This window comes from Pseudonaja textilis, chromosome 2 (genome assembly GCF_049901715.1).
Source record: "Pseudonaja textilis isolate UNSWEBS1 chromosome 2, rPseTex1.2, whole genome shotgun sequence".
NCBI lineage: Eukaryota > Metazoa > Chordata > Lepidosauria > Squamata > Elapidae > Pseudonaja > Pseudonaja textilis.
In genome coordinates, this window is record NC_141991.1 from 60049392 (window position 1) to 60067093 (window position 17702).

General features: G+C 43.8%; 2 protein-coding genes across 3 annotated transcripts in view; both read right to left on the bottom strand.

Annotated features, from left to right (window-relative positions):
- The window catches only part of PARP3 (poly(ADP-ribose) polymerase family member 3), a 48848-nt gene that overhangs the window by 15897 nt on the left and 15249 nt on the right, over positions 1 to 17702 (bottom strand). For both annotated transcript variants that reach the window (XM_087924029.1, XM_026725194.2), the window contains exons 2-3: positions 17242 to 17468; positions 4041 to 4166 (exon numbers count right to left, since the gene is read on the bottom strand). In XM_087924029.1, coding sequence (XP_087780155.1) covers positions 4041 to 4166; positions 17242 to 17442 — 327 coding nt within the window. In that variant the 5' untranslated portion in view covers positions 17443 to 17468. The remainder of the gene's footprint in view (positions 1 to 4040; positions 4167 to 17241; positions 17469 to 17702) is intronic.
- LOC148126872 (uncharacterized) lies at positions 13597 to 15220 on the bottom strand. Its single transcript, XM_087924030.1, is given in 2 exon segments — positions 13597 to 14553; positions 14556 to 15220. Coding segments are annotated over 2 exon segments (1344 nt in total). The 5' UTR covers positions 15082 to 15220; the 3' UTR covers positions 13597 to 13735.

Here is a 17702-nt window from a genome sequence, read left to right on the forward strand (position 1 = left end):
AATTATATGGAAATTTACTGGACTTCTAATTGTTATGGAATAAAAGACAAATAAAATAATGAAAACCCCGGAAATTTGGGGAAAAGGGGGGAGAAATTCTACCAAGAGGATATACAGATGCAACTTCCTGGGACTGTTGGGTATTTATTATGACAAAGAGACAGAAGGATTAACAAAAGAAATAAAGATAAAAGGAGACTTTTGGCAAGGATTGCAATAAAAGACTTTGAATATTAACAATTTATTATAAAAATGGAAGAAATAAGCAAAGACTTTAAGTTGGAGTTACAAATGGTAAAAGGAAAGTTCAAAGAAAGAAGGGAATTATTGGAAATGCTGGAAAAGAAAATAATGGCGATGGTTGCAGAATTCCAGTGAGGCGGAGTTAAAGTAAGAAGAGGCTCAGACAGACATGGAGAACAAGAGACTTTGCCAAAAGACACTAAAGGAATTAAAACTTTGATATTGATGACAGACTTAACAAATAAAAGAGAAAATGCTCCCAGGATCAAACAAAAGAATTAAAAATTATACAAGAAGAAACTTCAAAAAAGAGAACAGGAAAGTGGGGGAGAGAAGATGGGTGAAATGTTAGAAGGAAAGAAGGAAGACCAGGGAAATTTAGAAAAGGGAAAGTTGGCTAAAATTAAAATAAACAATAAAGCCTAAAAATTTAGAGATAAGGGTTAGGGATTTTATAAGGGGGACACCACATGGAGCATATATTGGTGCTTAATTTAAAACTTGTAGGGAAATACTTTAGGAATGAGTAATTACATATATGAATAATAACTGTATATAAAATGTGTTGTTATGAACCCCTTTTTTTAAGGATCAAAACAAGGGAATGGAAATGAATTTAAAAAAAGATATGATTATTAAGGATTATAAGTAAAGTGAAGATAAAATGAGAGATATTAAGAAGTTATTTTAGTGATTTATTGGAGGGGATATATACAGTTGACCGTTCACACAGTTGATTATTTAATGGATATTGGAATTGTACAATGAGAATATTCTATTATGATTAAAGTAGGGGAATGGAAAAATACCATGTGGATCCTAAATATATTGGTTTAGCTATATTTTTACTCTTTTTAGATTGTTTATTATATATCAGCTTAGAGAAAGCTAAGGATAATAATGACGTGTAATGTAAAATAAAATAGGTAGAAAAGTGAAAATGGAAATAATAGGGGATAAAGATTTGAAAACTTATATATGGATGAAATGATATTGATCTTGAATTAATGAATCAAAATATGAAATGCAAACTTATTTAAAGATGAGTGAAATGTATAATGATATGAGTTAATATTATGTAAGATTAATGGAAATGAAAGTATGACTATGTACAAGTGTTATAACCTGGAAACATGTTGCTCACATGGAAAGATGCATAAAATTTAAAAAATTAAAAAACTTTTGGAAAAAAAAGAACATAGCAGAACATATCGGTAGAACATGGTAGAACATAATATTTTCAATTCACCTAACGCTCTTCACTTACCTGATTGACCTTTTCATTTGGGCTACTTCTGAACATGGGCTTAATGTTTTTCCACAAGAACGCCAGACCCATATTCAGAAATAGCCTGAGTGACAGGGCATCGCACAGATAACTTCCAAGACCTGTCACTCAGTCAATTTGAAGGGTGGCTAAAACCTTCACTCCTAGGCACCTGCCCATAGTTACCCAATTCCATCCCATAATATGTTAAGAACAGCAGTTGCTGGTTGTTTCTCATATGGGCAGGTCAGGGGATAAAGTGGGCACCTAGGAGGGGAAATCTACCAACCACTGACTTAACTTGTCCTGCATTAAAACACGGTATTAATCCAAAGTCTTGTCACTAAAGCAGCATAGTGCTCAAGCACAGGGCAGCACAACTTACTCCTGCATATTTTTCTTCTGACCCAAGGATATGAAGTCTGTATATTAAGGGGAACAGGTCTGGGAAGAGCCCTGGATTATCTCCTTGTGTTTGCTTCCTTGTATTTTGTCTTTTTTGACTGGAAGAACCTATGCTCTATGATATACCTGGTAGGCTTAATTCTACTCACACATCTAATTATGGATCCTAATGAATAAATAGCAGGATCCCAACTGGGGATTCTCAAGTAAAGAGATGCTCTTTCAGAAAACAGGTTAGAGATTTTGTAGTTTGATTTGAACTGGATCTAGAAATTTACTGCTAACCAGCATGGTTGACAAATCACTGCTATAGATTGTGTTGGCCAAGCCCATCAAGGTACCCTGTTTTGAATAAACTGAAACATCTCATGCATTTTCAAATAGTGATACCAGTAAAATAATCTAAAGATGAACTCACCAAATAGTCAATAACAACTTCAGGCCTGCTATTTCTGCCCATGAATAGCATATATTTGAGCCACTGTGAGAATGATCAGTTCCAGAAAATCCCCATGCTACATTTCTGATCCTGGTGAGAATGGATCTCCTTGAAGAACAGCGTTGAACCCTACTTCTTTATTAAAAGCAATGAACCACTCATAAACAGCAGCATGGCTCACACATCACACTAAGCCAAAAATGTGATTTATGTAATAAATAAGTAAAGTGTGATTTATGACTTATGTAATAAAAAGCTGAAACAAACCATAGCTTAACACAACATATTATCTATCTCCATCTTATCAAGATTGAATTTTAGCTTACTGGCTCTCATCCAGCTCATTCTATACTGTTTTTTTATCTGTTATAATAAACATTGCTTTAGGTTAGACCAATAATTTGTGAAACAAGAATGCCTTACAATTTCCAGGAGAATTATTGAAATGACTGCTTGAGAAGCGGAACAGTTTTTACATATACATTAATATTTTATGTTTAATTTGGTCTCATGGGAAACGTCCTTCTTAAGTTTTGAACTATGGTTTAACTGTAAAAAAGATGCAATCAACAGTGTAAACATGTACATGGGCTGCCATAAAGCATACACTATTGGAAGCATTAGCTAATTATTATTTTCTTGACTCTGACTTTTTGCTGCAGGCTCATAACCGCTGCTCTGATTGGCAACTAACTTGTCTGATTTTGTATTTTCATAGGAAAATTGCACAAAGAGCAAATACTTATTTGATTTTTCTTCTCTAAAATGAAATCTTATGAATATTAACCATGGTTATGCATACTGCTTGCAATGTCTGACCATAAGACTTCCAGATTAGGTTTTTATTGTTTGGCAGATTTTACAGGGAGGAAAGCAGCATCAATCTTCCACTTATAATCCTGCCGTAACAGAAAACCCATTAAGGAAGGGAAGATGGAATTGTTATGTAATGACTTTATTTTTATTTATTTATTTATTTGGTTTGTCAATTGCTTACAAGATAATAGGTATAAGTAAAAACATAGTTATGAATACATGGATACATATAAGAAAAATAAAAGAAACAATAGGACAGGGACGGTAGGCACGTTGGTGCGCTTATGCACGCCCCCTACAGACCTCTTAGGAAAGGGGTGAGATCAATAGTAGACAGTCTAGATTAAAGTTTTGGGGGTTTGGGGAGAAACCACAGAGTCAGGTAGAGTATTCCAGACATTGACCACTCTGTTGCTGAAGTCGTATTTCCTGCAATCAAGTTTGGTGCAGTTAACCTTGAGTTTGTATCCATTGTTTGCTCTTGCGTTGTTATGGTTGAAGCTGAAGTATTCTTATAATGCTAAGAGCTGTCCATTTGGAGACCAAAATTGCATGTCTCCTCCTGTGAAGGTATTGCATATTACAAGGAAATGGCTTTCTTGATATTCATATAGCAGCAATCACTACATTCAGCAAAGCAAATTGTCATTTGGGAAACACAGGTGTTCAACTAAGGTATATTTTATGAGGTTTCAGTAATTGCATGCCTTGTTCTGCAGTTAGGAATCACTGGGCATAATGAGGCCAATAATGCAAAAGCCATCTTAGGAAGAAGCTGCCTACCATGTCCCCTACTAGATCCCTTAACTGTTGAGAAACAAGGTACCAATCTTTCTGTTTATACAGACAAATTGTGATCAAGAGACTTACTACACGGCCCCAGCGGTTCCAGCAACTGTAGTTCCCATTTTGCTCTATCAGCTGGATGATGTAGAACTTGTTATTGTTGTAGCCAATGTTGGTTTGGTTCAGCATACAGTCATAGTCTTGGTAAATCTAAAGTGGTAAAAGAGGAAGCAGGGAATATGAATATGCTGCTTTCAAAACACCCATAAACCTCTGCACTTCTGCCAAGTTGTAGTTTTGGGCTTCAATTTTGGCCCTTTACCTACTGTACTTGGCTCAGGGCCATCCTTATATTTCAACCTATACCTGCATTGAAATAATGGGAAGGGAAAGGGTATTGGTTCTTACCTATTCTCCGGGAGCTGTGAAGAACATCCAGGTCAGGGAAGTGCTTCTGTCTGCTGTTCGATAGGCTGAGCAAAAATCTGAGGACACTCCTCCCTGCTGCTGTCCCAGCATCCCCAGTTTTGGCAAAGTCGAAGTGACAGGTTCATCATTGTCTTTCCTTCATCATTGCTCTTTGGTCTTGGCTAGGATAGGACCCAGAACCAGACAGACTCTGGGTGGGGCTGGATGTTCTTCACAGCTCCTGGAAAATGAGTGTATCAGGTAAGAACCAATGCCCTTTCTCCAGTGAGCTGTTCCGAGCATCTGGGTCTGGGATATATCCAAGCTTGGCATGTCCTACAGGAGGGTTTCCATCTGGGTCGGTGTTTCCCTTCCCGTAATAATTCTCTGTAAGACATATCTGCTGAAAGCGACTTCTGATGAGGCAAAAACGTCCAGGCTGTAATGCCTTATGAAAGGCAACGGTGTCGACCATGTCACCGCCCTGTAGATTTCCTCGATTGGCGCTTGAGTTGCCCAGGCTGTTGATGTAGCCGCACAACTTTGCGATTGTGGCTCGTAGCCATCTGCCCACTGTCGAAGCTGTGACTTTCCTGCCCAGAGTTGAGGGCTGGAATGAGACAAAGAGTCTTCCTGTGTGATACCGTCCTGTTTATATAAATGCGGAGAGCCCTTTGCACATCTAATGAATGCCATTGTCTCTCTAAGGCGTGGACCAGCTTTGGGCAGAAGTTGGGGAGAATCAACTCCTGCGCTTGATGGAAGGCTGAATTGACTTTCAGTACAAAGGCCCAGTCTAGGCAAAGAACGACCCTATCAGAGTGGAATATACAAAGGTTCTCTCTTATTGACAGGGCAGCCAGCTCAGATATTCTTCTTGCAGGTTATAGCTACAAGGAACACCATCTTATAGGTAAGAAGGTGGAGGCTAGTAGTTCTCAAGAGTTCAAATGGTGGTTTGGTGAGCGCCGAGAGAACCTTGTTCAGATCCCAGGTGGGGTATCTATGGACCACCGGAGATCTTAAATTTGTGGCCCCATGGAGGAAACTACATACCCTCGGGTGATGTGCAAGAGACCATAGATCCCCGCAGGAGATAATTGAAGCTAGACCCGCCACCTATCTACGTAATGTATTCGGGGAAAGCCCCTTGTCCGGACCCTCCTGGAAAGTCCAGTATGTTCACCACCAATGGTGAGGTGGGGTCTATCTTCATCTTGTTGCATCATCTGCAATAACTTCTCTAAGTGACATTATGACTACGGTTAGTGGATGGACGTCTCGCAGTCCGGAATTGTCTCAATGACCCTGTTGGAAAGTTTCTGTCAGCCTTCAAGATCTTCTTTCTGGCTGTCATGAGTAATGGGGGGAAGAAGAGGGAAAAGTATGGGAAACGAGCTGGAGGTGTTACTAACTAATATTGTATAAACTGAGGAGGGTTTCTATTTCTTGCTTAGCTTTCTCTTCTCTGTGCAGCTGCAAACCTTTATCAGAGTAGGCCAGGGTCAACTAATCATCACCACCTGAGGATGTCCATATGATGAGGTTCACAACTTTTAATTGGAAGAACCATTTGAACTGTTGGGGGTGGGAATATTTCCATCCCTTGATATATGTGATGTACGTGCCTATTTCCTCAGATTCAGAATTCTTTTGTTGCTACCACTTGATTTCCAGTAAAAGATATCTTTTCTCTAATTACAAGAGTCTAAGTATTTCTTTCTTGGATTTTGAATGGAGCACCAGCTGACATTATTCTGAATCTCTCCCTACCAGCCCACCCAGAGAGATAATACCATTTCTTCCAAGGGGGTCTGAACATCATGTCAACTCCAGCCAGCGACCAAGAGGACCTGGGTGCCATTGGAGGGCAAGACTCACTGCTGCTAGAGGAAGCAAGGGAAGCTGACTTGTCAGTAGAGCTCAACCTTGGGGAAAACCCAGCTGCAAAACCCAAATGGTCATTGGGAGTAGGTTGGAAGGATCCTGAGAAGCCCCCCCCCGCCCAGGAGTCACCACTACCCATCGGCGTGGAAGAGAGGAGCCATGGCAAGAGAGGGAAAGACTTTTTAACTAAATCAAGCCAGGCGCCTCATAGATGAAGCCCTCGGAGAGCCTCACGCTGAACAAAGGTATGAGGGAGAGGAGGGGGAGGCAGCCCCAGCCAGAAGAAGCAGAGCAGCCATCCCCATAAATCAACCTGGGCTAGCGCAACAGCAAGCAGCAGCCCTGGGAGCCCCAGCGGGAGGAGTAATTGCCAGAAGATGTAGAACTCCGAAGTTGCCTCCGTTGGAAGTAAAATATGGGGGGGGGATCCCAAAGAGTTGGGATTTTTCCTAGCACAAGTTTGGAGCTATATGGAGGAATACGGAGGGGATTTTTCCTCAGAAGCAGCCAAGGTTAGATGTGTTACCAGGGTTCTGGAGAGAACCGCTGCGAAGTGGATGGTGACTTTGCATAATGATAATGCTCCCCAGCTGTTGAATTATGACCTGCTCATGACTGCGCTGTGGGCAAGGTTTCAGGACCCACTGGAGGAACGTAAGGCCAGGATTTGGATGAAGACCATAAATCAGGGGCGGAGATCAGTGGCCGACTACACCCAGGAATTTAGAGAGCTGGTATGTCATATTCGGGGCTGGTCCCAAGTAGCCCTGATAGAAGCGTTCAAAGATGGGTTAAATGAAGATATATACCAGAGCTGCATTGCCAGAAGAGACCCCAATGATCTGCAGATGTGGTACGTGCTGGCAGCAGAGGTGGAAATTGATTTAACCCAAAACAGATGCCGGGGAGGCTCTGGTTGGAGCAAGCCCTCCCCCGCACATCCTCAAGAAGCCTTCAAACCCCTAAAGGGAGGGATAGCAGTGAGACTCAAGACTACTGTCTGCTTCTGATGTGGGAAGGAAGGTCACCAGGCTGCAGACTGCTGGGCCAAGTTGGAACCAAAGGGGGTGCCAAGAGGAGAAAAAAAACCGGAAAAAAACCCAGCGAAGCCTCGCAAAACGGTGCTTAAGACGGGGGAGGTTGTAGAGGTCGCCCATCCGAAGGGAGAGGGGCTGGGAACTCCAACCTCCTCTGAAGAGAGTGAAGTCGATTCGGAAGACGACTCATTGGTAAGTCCAAACAAGGTCCCTATGACCATTCCAGTGCAGTTAAGGGTACCCGCATAGGGGGCCAAAGGGGAAATGCCGGCCTTGCTAGACTCTGGGTGCACAAGGTGTGTGATCAGCCCGGAAGTAGTACAGAAGATGGGCTTAAGACTAAAAACTTTAAAAATGCCCATAGCTTTTTGCCAATTGGATGGATCAATGGTGGGGGGCGGGCCTGCACGTTTCATAATGGAACCCATAGAAATGACAATGGGGAAGCATAGAGAGACTCTGTGTTTTATTGTGGCCCCTGGGGTGGAACAGCCACTAATACTGGGATTTCCCTGGCTCTGGAAATGGAACCCCCACGTCAATTGGAGAAGAGGGTCATTGCGTATATGTACCAAACAGCGCCCGGAAGGGGAGGGGCGATTTCAACCGAAACTCCAGAATCCTATTGACTTAGCTTCCATGGGTACCGAGGAACTGAAGGGGGAGGAAAAAATTCCGGAGGAATGTTGGGACTTAAAGGAAGTATTCAGTGAGAAGGCCTCAGATGAACTTCCCCTTCATCATTCAACAGATTGTAGTATTGAAATTTTACCTGGGGTGAAACTCCCGAAACTGAAGCTGTACTCAATGACACCGCGGGAATTAGAAGAGCTATGGTCGTTTATCGATAAAAATTTGGAACATGGTTTTATTCAGCCCGCTAGAACCTGGGTAGCAGCCCCAGTACTGTTCCGTGAAAAGAAAGATGGCTCTTTTCACTTATGTGTTGATTACAGAAACCTGAACGTCATTTCCATGGAAAACGTGTACCCCCTCCCCCTGATGAAGGACATGCTGGCCCACCTGGCAAGGGGAAGATTTTTATGAAGCTCAACTTGAGAGAAGCATACTACTGGGTTCGAATTAAGGAAGGGGATGAATGGAAAACTGCTTTTAACTGCCCGATAAGTTGTTTCCAATTCCGTGTTCTTCCATTTGGCCTATAGGGGGCCCCAGCAGTATTCATGCAGATGATTAATCAGGTCTTACATGAACATTTATACAAGGGGTTTTTGGTCTACCTTGATAATATCCTTATCTACACGGAGACTTGGGATGAACATGTGAAACTAGTGTGATCAGTTTTAGAGAAACTCAGAGCCGCTAAGTTGTATGCTAAATTGTCCAAATGTGAATTCCATCAGGAGAAAATTGACTATTTGGGGTATCACATCTCACATGAGGGCATAGAAATGGATCCAGGGAAGGTGCGTTCCGTGTTGGAATGCCCCTCCCCCCATGCACCAGAAAACAACTTCAGAGTTTCTTGGGATTCGCCAATTTTTACCAACGATTTTTCCCGGCTTTTGCAAAGATAGCACTGCCTATCACAAACCTCCTAAAAACCAAAGGGGAGGCAAAACCAAAGCCTAGTAAACCACTGGAGTGGTCCATGGAATGTCAAGCGGCTTTTGAAAAGCTAAAACAACTGTTTGCTGCTGAACCAGTGCTAAAGCACCCAGACATTGATGCTCCTTTCATAATCCAAGCCGATGCGAGTGATGTGGCAGTTGGAGCAGTATTGCTGCAAATCAATGAGAAGGGGATTTTACAACCCTGTTCATATACCTCCCATAAATTATATGAAACCGAAAGAAGGTGGGCCATGTGGGAAAAAGAAGCTTTTGCAGTTCGTTGGACCCTACTGACTTGGAGACATTTCTTGGAAGGAGCAAAACACCCATTTGAGGTGTGGACTGACCATAAGAATTTGGAGGCCTTAAAAATGCCTTGGAAGCTGTCCCCCAAACAAGTTCACTGGGCTCAGTACTTTAAGCGGTTTAATTTTTCATTGAAGTACATTCCAGGGGGGAGGAACTTCATGGCGGATGCTCTATCTATACTACCTCAATATAAAAGTGCTCACCAGGAGGTAGTACAGCCGATTGTCCCAATCGAACAGTTGGCAGCTCCAGTAGTTACTAGAGCCCAAAAGAAGAAGAAGGAAGTGGATCTATTGAATGATTTGACTGCACAATTAAAGGGTGCTCTAAAACTTGATGATTGGTTCCTGGCTCATTCGAATAACTGTACTGTTAGAGATGGACTGGTCTGGGTGGGAGCCAAGTTGTATGCGCCAGAGAAACCAAGGAGCCAAATCTTACAACAAGCTCACGATTCTAAAGCGGCTGGTCACTTTGGATTCGTGAAAACCTTACACCTAGTTAAACGGCAATTCTGGTGGCCTACTTTGAAGAAGGACATTGAGACTTATATAGCTAGCTGTTCTATTTGTGCATCAGCCAAGAGACCTCCTGGTAAGCCAGCAGGGTTGTTACAAAATGTGGCTAGACCAACGGCTCCGTGGAAGGAAATCTCTATGGACTTTATAGTGGAATTACCCGAAAGCGGGGGAAACACGGTTATTTGGGTGGTAACTGATTGGTTTTCCAAGCAAGTACATTTCATACCTTGTTCGAAGATTCCATCTGCAAAAACGTTGGCTAAACTGTTTATATTGCATATCTATAGACTACATGGGGTTCCTGAACGCATAATCTCTGATAGTGGTGTTCAATTTACCTCGAACTTTTGGAGGGAGTTCCTGAAGTTATTGGGCTCTGCCCAGGGATTAAGCTCCACCCACCATCCCCAAACTAATGGGGCATGTGAAAGAACTAACACGGTATTGGAGCAATACCTTAGATGTTACATAAATTATCAGCAAGATAATTGGACTGACCTATTGCCATTTGCTGAAGTGGCATATAACAATTCTATACATAGTAGTACTGGATTTACCCCCTTCAAGGTGGCATTGGGACAAGACTTTTACCAATACCTGAACTCCCACGTGAGAGGCCTAGTATTCAGTCATTAGATGAATGGATAACACAACTCCAGCTTAATTGGCCAGTCGCTCGTAAAGCATTGGATGATGCACATCAGGCTCATAAGAAATTTGCAGACAAAAAGAGGACTCCACAAAACCCATATCAAGTGGGTGATAAAGTCTTTTTGTCCACCAGATATCTACAAACCACTCAAAAGTCAAAGAAACTTGGCCCTAAGTATGTTGGTCCTTTCTCGATTGAACGAATTGTAAACCCTGTGACAGTCCAATTGAAATTACCTAAAAGCCTTCAACGAATCCACCTGGTTTTCCACATTAGTTTGTTAAAACCTGAACATACTTCTGATCTGAGACCGACCCAGACCGACCCTCCTGTCCCATTACTTATTGACGGCGAACAACATTTTGAAGTTAAAGAATTTCTAGACTCTTGAAGATGGAGGGGTTGGCTCCAATATTTGGTTGCTTGGAAGCATTTCCCTTCTTCCCAGGCTGACGGGATCAATGAAAAAGATGTTAAAGCCCCTAAGCATTTTGTTCTGATTATCCTGATAAACCCTAGACACGTGTCTCTTTTATGTTAACTGGTTATTAATTCGTGCCTTTTATATTTCCCTCTTTTATAGGACTAACGTCTTTTTTCTAGGAGGGCCGAATGTCAGCCTTCAAGATCTTCTTTCTGGCTGTCATGAGTAATGGGGGGAGGAAGGGGGGAAAGTATGGGAAACGAGCTGGAGGTGTTACTAATATTGTATAAACTGAGGAGGGTTTCTATTTCTTGCTTAGCTTTCTCTTCTCTGCGCAGCTGCAAACCTTTATCAGAGTAGGCCAAGGTCAACTAATCAACACCACCTGAGGATGTCCACATGATGAGGTTCACAACTTTTAATTGGGAGAACCATTTGAACTGTTGGGGGTGGGAACATTTCCATCCCTTGATATATGTGATGTACGTGCCTATTTCCTCAGATTCAGAATTCTTTTGTTGCTACCACTTGATTTCCAGTAAAAGATATCTTTTCTCTAATTACAGGAGTCTAAGTATTTCTTTCTTGGATTTTGAACAGAGCACCAACTGACAGTTTCTCACCTTTCAGAAGTCTCCGCTCAAGCACCATATGGCCAGGTGGAGCCATTGTGGATTCGGATGTTGTATGGGGCCCTGGGAGAGGGAGACTCTATCCGGTGGGATTCTCCAGGGGTCAGTGATTGATAGGTCCCTGAGATCCGTGAATCACAGACGTCTCAGCCAATATGATGCCAGTAAATTCTGCTCATTCCTTCAGGAGTTTCCTGATCATCTTGGGTATCAGGGGGAGGGGAGGGAAGGTGTAGAGAAGACCCCGAGGCCAGGGGCAGCATAGGACATTGACTCCCTCCGATCCCAAGGTTGGGAACCTCGAGAAAAATCTCCATAGCTGGGCACTGAGTGACGAGGCAAAGAGTTCCAGGATTGCCTGGCCAAATCTGTCCAACATCTCTTGGAATAATCTCGGATGCAGGCGTCACTCAGAATGGTCAACAGTGGCCCTGCTCAACCAGTCTACCTGAGTGTTGGACTGACCCAAGATGTGTTCTGCCCTGATGGATTGTAGATGCCTTTCTGCCCAGCAGCAGAGTCTCTCTGCCTCCCTAATGAGGGACTTTGAATGAGTGCCCCCATTGATTTATGTGGGCTTTGTGGCCACATTGTCTGTCAAACGAGGACATGCTGCCCTAGGTCTCCTGTTGGAATTTGCAGGAGGCCAGATGAGCTGCCCTCAGTTCCAACCAATTGATGCTGCAGGCTTCCTCTGTTGGAGACTAGCGACCCTGGGCTACAAAGGACTATGAGCCCCCCAGCCGAATAGGCTCACGTCTGTTGTGATTTGTCTTTCTGCGCAGTTCTCTGAAGAGGCAGCCTCTGGAGATGTTTCTGGAAGTCCACCAATGGAGTGATAAAAGAACCCTTGGTGGGACAAGGACCTTGGTCATTGAATTGCTCCTTCCTGATCTTTGGTATGGGAGCAGAAACCATTGCAAGGTTCTGGCATGGAGGCGGGCCCAGGGCACTATTGCAATGCAGGAAATCATCTTTCCCAGCAGTTGGGATAACTGGGGGGTACTTGCTTGAGGGTCTGAATGTGTTTGGACAACTCCCTGATGCTGACCTGTCTGGGGAAAGGGAAACCTCTCTCCTCACTGTGTCTATAGGCGTCCAGGTGTAAAAGATGAGTTCTAGGCATCAGGTGACTTGGCCAGATTGATCGAGAAACCATGTTCTTGAAGTACTTGGAGAGTGGTTTGTGAGTCTATCTCTGCCTGCTAGTGAGATGACTACAGTATTAAAATGTCATCTAGATAACATTGTAGGCAGACCAGCATGCTCCTGAGGTACGCTACTAATGCTGCCAGAATCTTTGTAAAGGTTTGAGGGGCCAAGGCCAGACTGAATGGCATGGCCCTGTATTGTTAATAAAACTGCATGTATCTTCTGTGTGTAGGCCTTATTGGAATGTGTAGGTACGCTTCGGTCAGGTCTACTGAGGTCAAGACATCTCCCTGCCTGATGCTCAGGAGGATGGATTGTAGGGCAGTGGTCACCAACCGGTGGGCCATGGACCACTGGTGGTCCACAAGAAAATTTTGGTGGTCCACAGAGACTCTTTTTGTCTGCGAAAGAAGCAGCCCGGGGGTCAGGCAAGGCATGTGGGGGAAAAAATAGGACACCCCTTGAAAAGATAGGATGTTTTTTGGGTGGGTGGGAGTCAAAAGAAAATAAGGCCCTGCCTTATTTTCTAAGAAACATGGCAGAAGATAAGACCAATGGGGGGAAAGGGAAATCCACCCTGGGGTGGCTTGCTGATGTTGGTGGGAAAGTTGGTCCCATATTCCAGAGCAGCTCCAGGATGACCAAAGGGCCAGTCTTGTGACTACTGCAGCTCTGGAATATGGGACTGACTTTCTCACCAATGTCAGCAAGCCACCATCAGTCAAAATTCATATTAGTGGTCCCTGGGATTTAAAATTATGAGTTTAGTGGTCCCTGCAGTCCAAAAGGTTGATGACCCCTGTTGTACAGAACTCACCTTGAACCTTCCGTAGACAAGAAAAGTTCAGATTTTTCAAGTCTAAAATTGCTCTCCACCCCCACCCCCCAAACTCTTTGGGACTACAAATAGGTGGGAATAGAATCCCTGCCCATGCTGATCCACTGGGATGGGATGAATGGCGTGGATCTCCTGAAAGTGCTGGATTACAGTCTCCATAGGGGTCTTCTTTGTAGAGTCTCTTGAGACAGGACATCGTAAAAAAAAAAGTTCGGGGGTATGGAAAGAAACTCCAGAGAGAGACCTGATCTTACGGTCTCTCTTACCCAGGCATCTGAGGTGGTCCTTTCCCATTGGTTGGCAAAAAGGGCCAACTGATCTCCAATGGGAGGGTCAAGTTGAAGTTCATTTTGAGCAATGAAAGGATTTACTCCCTGCGTCATGAAAGGGTCTCTTAGGTTGGACTCCCCATCTGCTTCTGTCTCTGAAACCCATCCTTTCTGATTGTTGTCCCTGACAAAAATCAAGGGGCCTCTGAGACCCTTGAAAATAGTTTCCTTGGTAGGAGGCTCGAAAGGGGGTCCTCCAAAAGGACTGGGATGGGCGGATGTCAGACCTCCGAAAAAGGGAAGGTAATATTTTCCTCCTGTCCTGTGTTTCTACCAGGACCGGATCCAGGGTAGATCTGAACAATTTGTTTCCATCAAATGGAGCTGAAGCCAGCTTACATTTATGCTTGGTGTCTGCTTGCCAATGGTGGAGCCATAGCAGACGACGGGCTGTTACCTGTGAAGCTATGGCTCTAGATGAGAACTTAACTGCATTCAGTGTTGCGTCAGTGGAAAATTCAGTGGCTGCCACTAGTTTTGCTACATCCTGGTGTGCTCTGGTGTTGGTGGCTGGAATAGATTCTTGTAAGTGGTGAAGCCACCTCAGGGAGGTTCGTGTGAAAAAGGATGCAGCTATGGCCACTTTAATAGCCCAGGCATCTGCTTGGTGTGCCCTACAGAGTTCACGTTCTGCCCTCTTCTCTTCTGCTTTCAAAGTGTCCTCTGCTTTGCTTGGTATGGCAGAGGAAGCTGCTAGGGCCACCACTGGGTCATTTACCAAGGGAGTCTGGAGCGACCCTGCTAGATCTGGGGCAAAGTTATAGAACTTTCTATCATAGCTCGTGGGGCTGGGATAGGTGCCTGTGGAGGTCCACTGCCGATGGACCATATCTAAAACATTTTGGGAACAGGGATGACCTCTGCCTCGGTAACAGGTTGTGAAAAAATTAAGTCATCATACTTCCCCGAGGCCAATGAAGGCTCAGAGGTAGTCGTCAGGTTGTCAAGGCATGCAGTAGCTTTGGCCTTGAATAACAAAGATTTAAAGAGATGTGGATGTAACAACCCTGTGAATGTCGGCTGGTCTGGGGTTATCCCTTCATCTCCTGACATATCCTTATCTAGCTGATCCTCTGTATCTGAGGGAGATGAATCAGTGTCCTGGGATGACACTGAAGAGTAAGGATCCTGTTCCTCTATGAGGTCTCCCCTGAGTTGTATGGGTTGAGGGGGCAGCTGAAGGTCTGGAATATTTGCCCTCTGGTGTGGTACCTGGAAATTAGGGAAATCCACCCTGTGTTGCAGGGGTTGAGGATGTCCCTGATACTGGGGAGGGACTGTCAGTTGATATCTTGCCTGGCAGGTCTGTTGTACTCCCGCCGTGATTCCTTGTTTGATTGCCTTTGATATCCAAAGCCTCATCTGTGGGGTAATGTCCTGAGGTAGGTACTCCCATTGGAGCCCCAGCTTGGGCTCTCAGGAAGGCATTGCCCCTGGAGGACACTGACAGATCAAGAGGAGGGGTTGGAACAGGACAGGGAGAAAGTACTGTAACAATTGGAGAAACTGGCTGTCTGTTTCTCTCAGCTTCTCAGAGATACTTTTCCAGTTGTTTCTCCAGTGCCTTTTGTCGCCTTTTCGCATCCTTCTCTGCAGCCTTGGAGGACTTTTTGGAACACTGGGCCATAGTCCGGTTCCTTGTCATTGCTCTTCTGGCTGCTGCTCTGGGTCCTGATGTACTGGAACCAACTGAGCTTTCTCCTTCCATTGCACACCTGGAAACAGGTGCGTTTGAAAGAAATGAGGCCTTAAAAAAAGGAAATAACAAATAAAGCAGTTAACACGTCTATAGAGTCTGCACCGGAGTCATTCCTGAACTTATTATTTGGCGCCTTGGAAAAGGTGAGCTGTGCTGTAAAAAGGGGGCGAAAAGGGAGGGAAATTTTTTTTAAAAAATCTCAAGATAAAAGAAGATTGGTATTGACCTGACCAGGCTAAGGGATCAGGGTTTTTTTTTAATTTAAATCCTGATTTCCCATAAATGGGTTGGAAATGGATTTTGAATGTGCATGCGGTCAAGGGCCTAGGCGCTGTTATACTGCTTTTAAGATGCCAGTTGTCCAGGAGCTGGTCACGATTGCCAACTCTCCTGCAGCTTTCGTGCTCTTGGATAACGTGGATAGCCTCAAACACACACAGTTAGACTGTCAAGGACGAGCCTGCAGTGGGAAGCCCCGAAATCAAGCTTTCAGCCTCTGGGTAAAGCGCCTGCTGTTTTTTGGTGCAAAATTTGAAAATTGTAAAAATAAAATGGCGAAAATAAAATGGCGCTGGCTGTTAGCTTTGTTTTTGTCATGAAACAACGCATGGCATTGGCAGTTAATAAGACTCGGCAGGAGCTATTAAGACATGGGAGCTCCTAGAAATGAATGGGGTCGAGTAGAGGGATCATGCTGCCGCGCTTCCCTCTCAGTTCAGTTTTTGTTAAAAAATGGTATAATTAAAAAAATAGAAAAAACAGAAGTCTCTGCTTTTAGCGGCTTCTGCGGCAAGATTGAGATGCCGCTCGTCGCACCGCTATGGCCCTTCGTTAAGGACCTGCTGAAACTGACAGCCAGATGGTTAGAAACAGCATTGGAGTCAGCTTTTAAAGAAAAAAGATCCCTTTCCTGCTGGAAAGGAATCGCAGGCAGCCAGGGGCTGTGTTCTCATCATGGATGATCACTCCAGTGAAAATATAGTTCCGAAGATCGTAGTCAAGGAAAACACAACTAGCTCGAACGACAGACTGAGTTAAAACTGGAGACGCTGGGACAGCAGCAGGGAGGAATGTCCTCAGATCTTTGCTCAGCCTATTGAACAGCAGAAAGAAACACTTCCCTGACCGGGATGCTCGAAATAGCTCACTGGAAAATAATGGCATAGCATCAGAAGCACTATAAAAACAAGGCAACGTTCATAATGTATTATTGGGACCTGAGTCAGGTAGTATTGTATCCTGCATTTTATTTGTTCAACAAATAATGGAGTCCAGGACCTACGACAAACATGCATTCAGGTTGGAATTTGACTAAACCCCACCCATTACTCCCAGAGAGGCAGCTTCAGCTAACAAGATTTCTCTTTGGCTTGGTCTAGCAGAGAACATTCTAAAGAATGAAATACAATGCAGTATGCTGGTCTAAGACCATCATAAAGATTTGATTAAATTTAAATACGATGCATCCCTCTGCCAAGAAAAAACTATTAGCTAATTAGACTTCATTATGGGAAAAATAACCAGTTTTCTGGCCAAGTAATATTCTTCTCCTCCCAGACTGACTCCATGTGTTTTGAATAGATATGCAAAGAAAAAACAAAACTCTACTTATGTAGAGGAAACCTGAAGAAGCGGGGTACATACAGATTCTTATTTTTCCTCTACTAGTGGCCTCCAAATGTATCGGGGCTTCATCTCCTAGCATTCCCAACCAATTTAGCCCACATACAGGCACTATCATCCAAAACATCTAGAAGGGAATACCCTCATTGTAAGGAAAGCCAGGCACAGGTTATCATTTAGCCTAAACTCTTCGCTCTCACCTGGGCACCATTGTCATGACTCAGCTGACAGGCAGTATCAATTTTGGCCTTGGACTTCTCCTTGGGAGCTGCTTTCAGTGCTGCCATGGTGGACAAGAAATTGTCTTCCTCTGGTTCAGGTTTCAGCTCTGGTTCCTTTTTAACCTTCTTGCCCTTGATGGTAGCCCGAGTTTGGGCAGCTGCTTTACGCTTTGGAGGCATGGTTCTTGTCCAATCTTAATTGTTATCTGAAAAAAATAAATAAAACTGATATTCAGATTTACTTCCTCAGGGTGCTGTGGACATTGCCCCAATAAACAAATCAATTCCTGCCATCACCTTTATTATTATCAGTTCATATTAATTACTGCAGAATTAAGGCCTCTTCATTGAAGATTATGCACCACAATCTACTATTCTGCTTCAACTAGGCTGGTCAGGTGTAAGCAGTGGTGGGATTCAATTGTTTTTACTACCGGTTC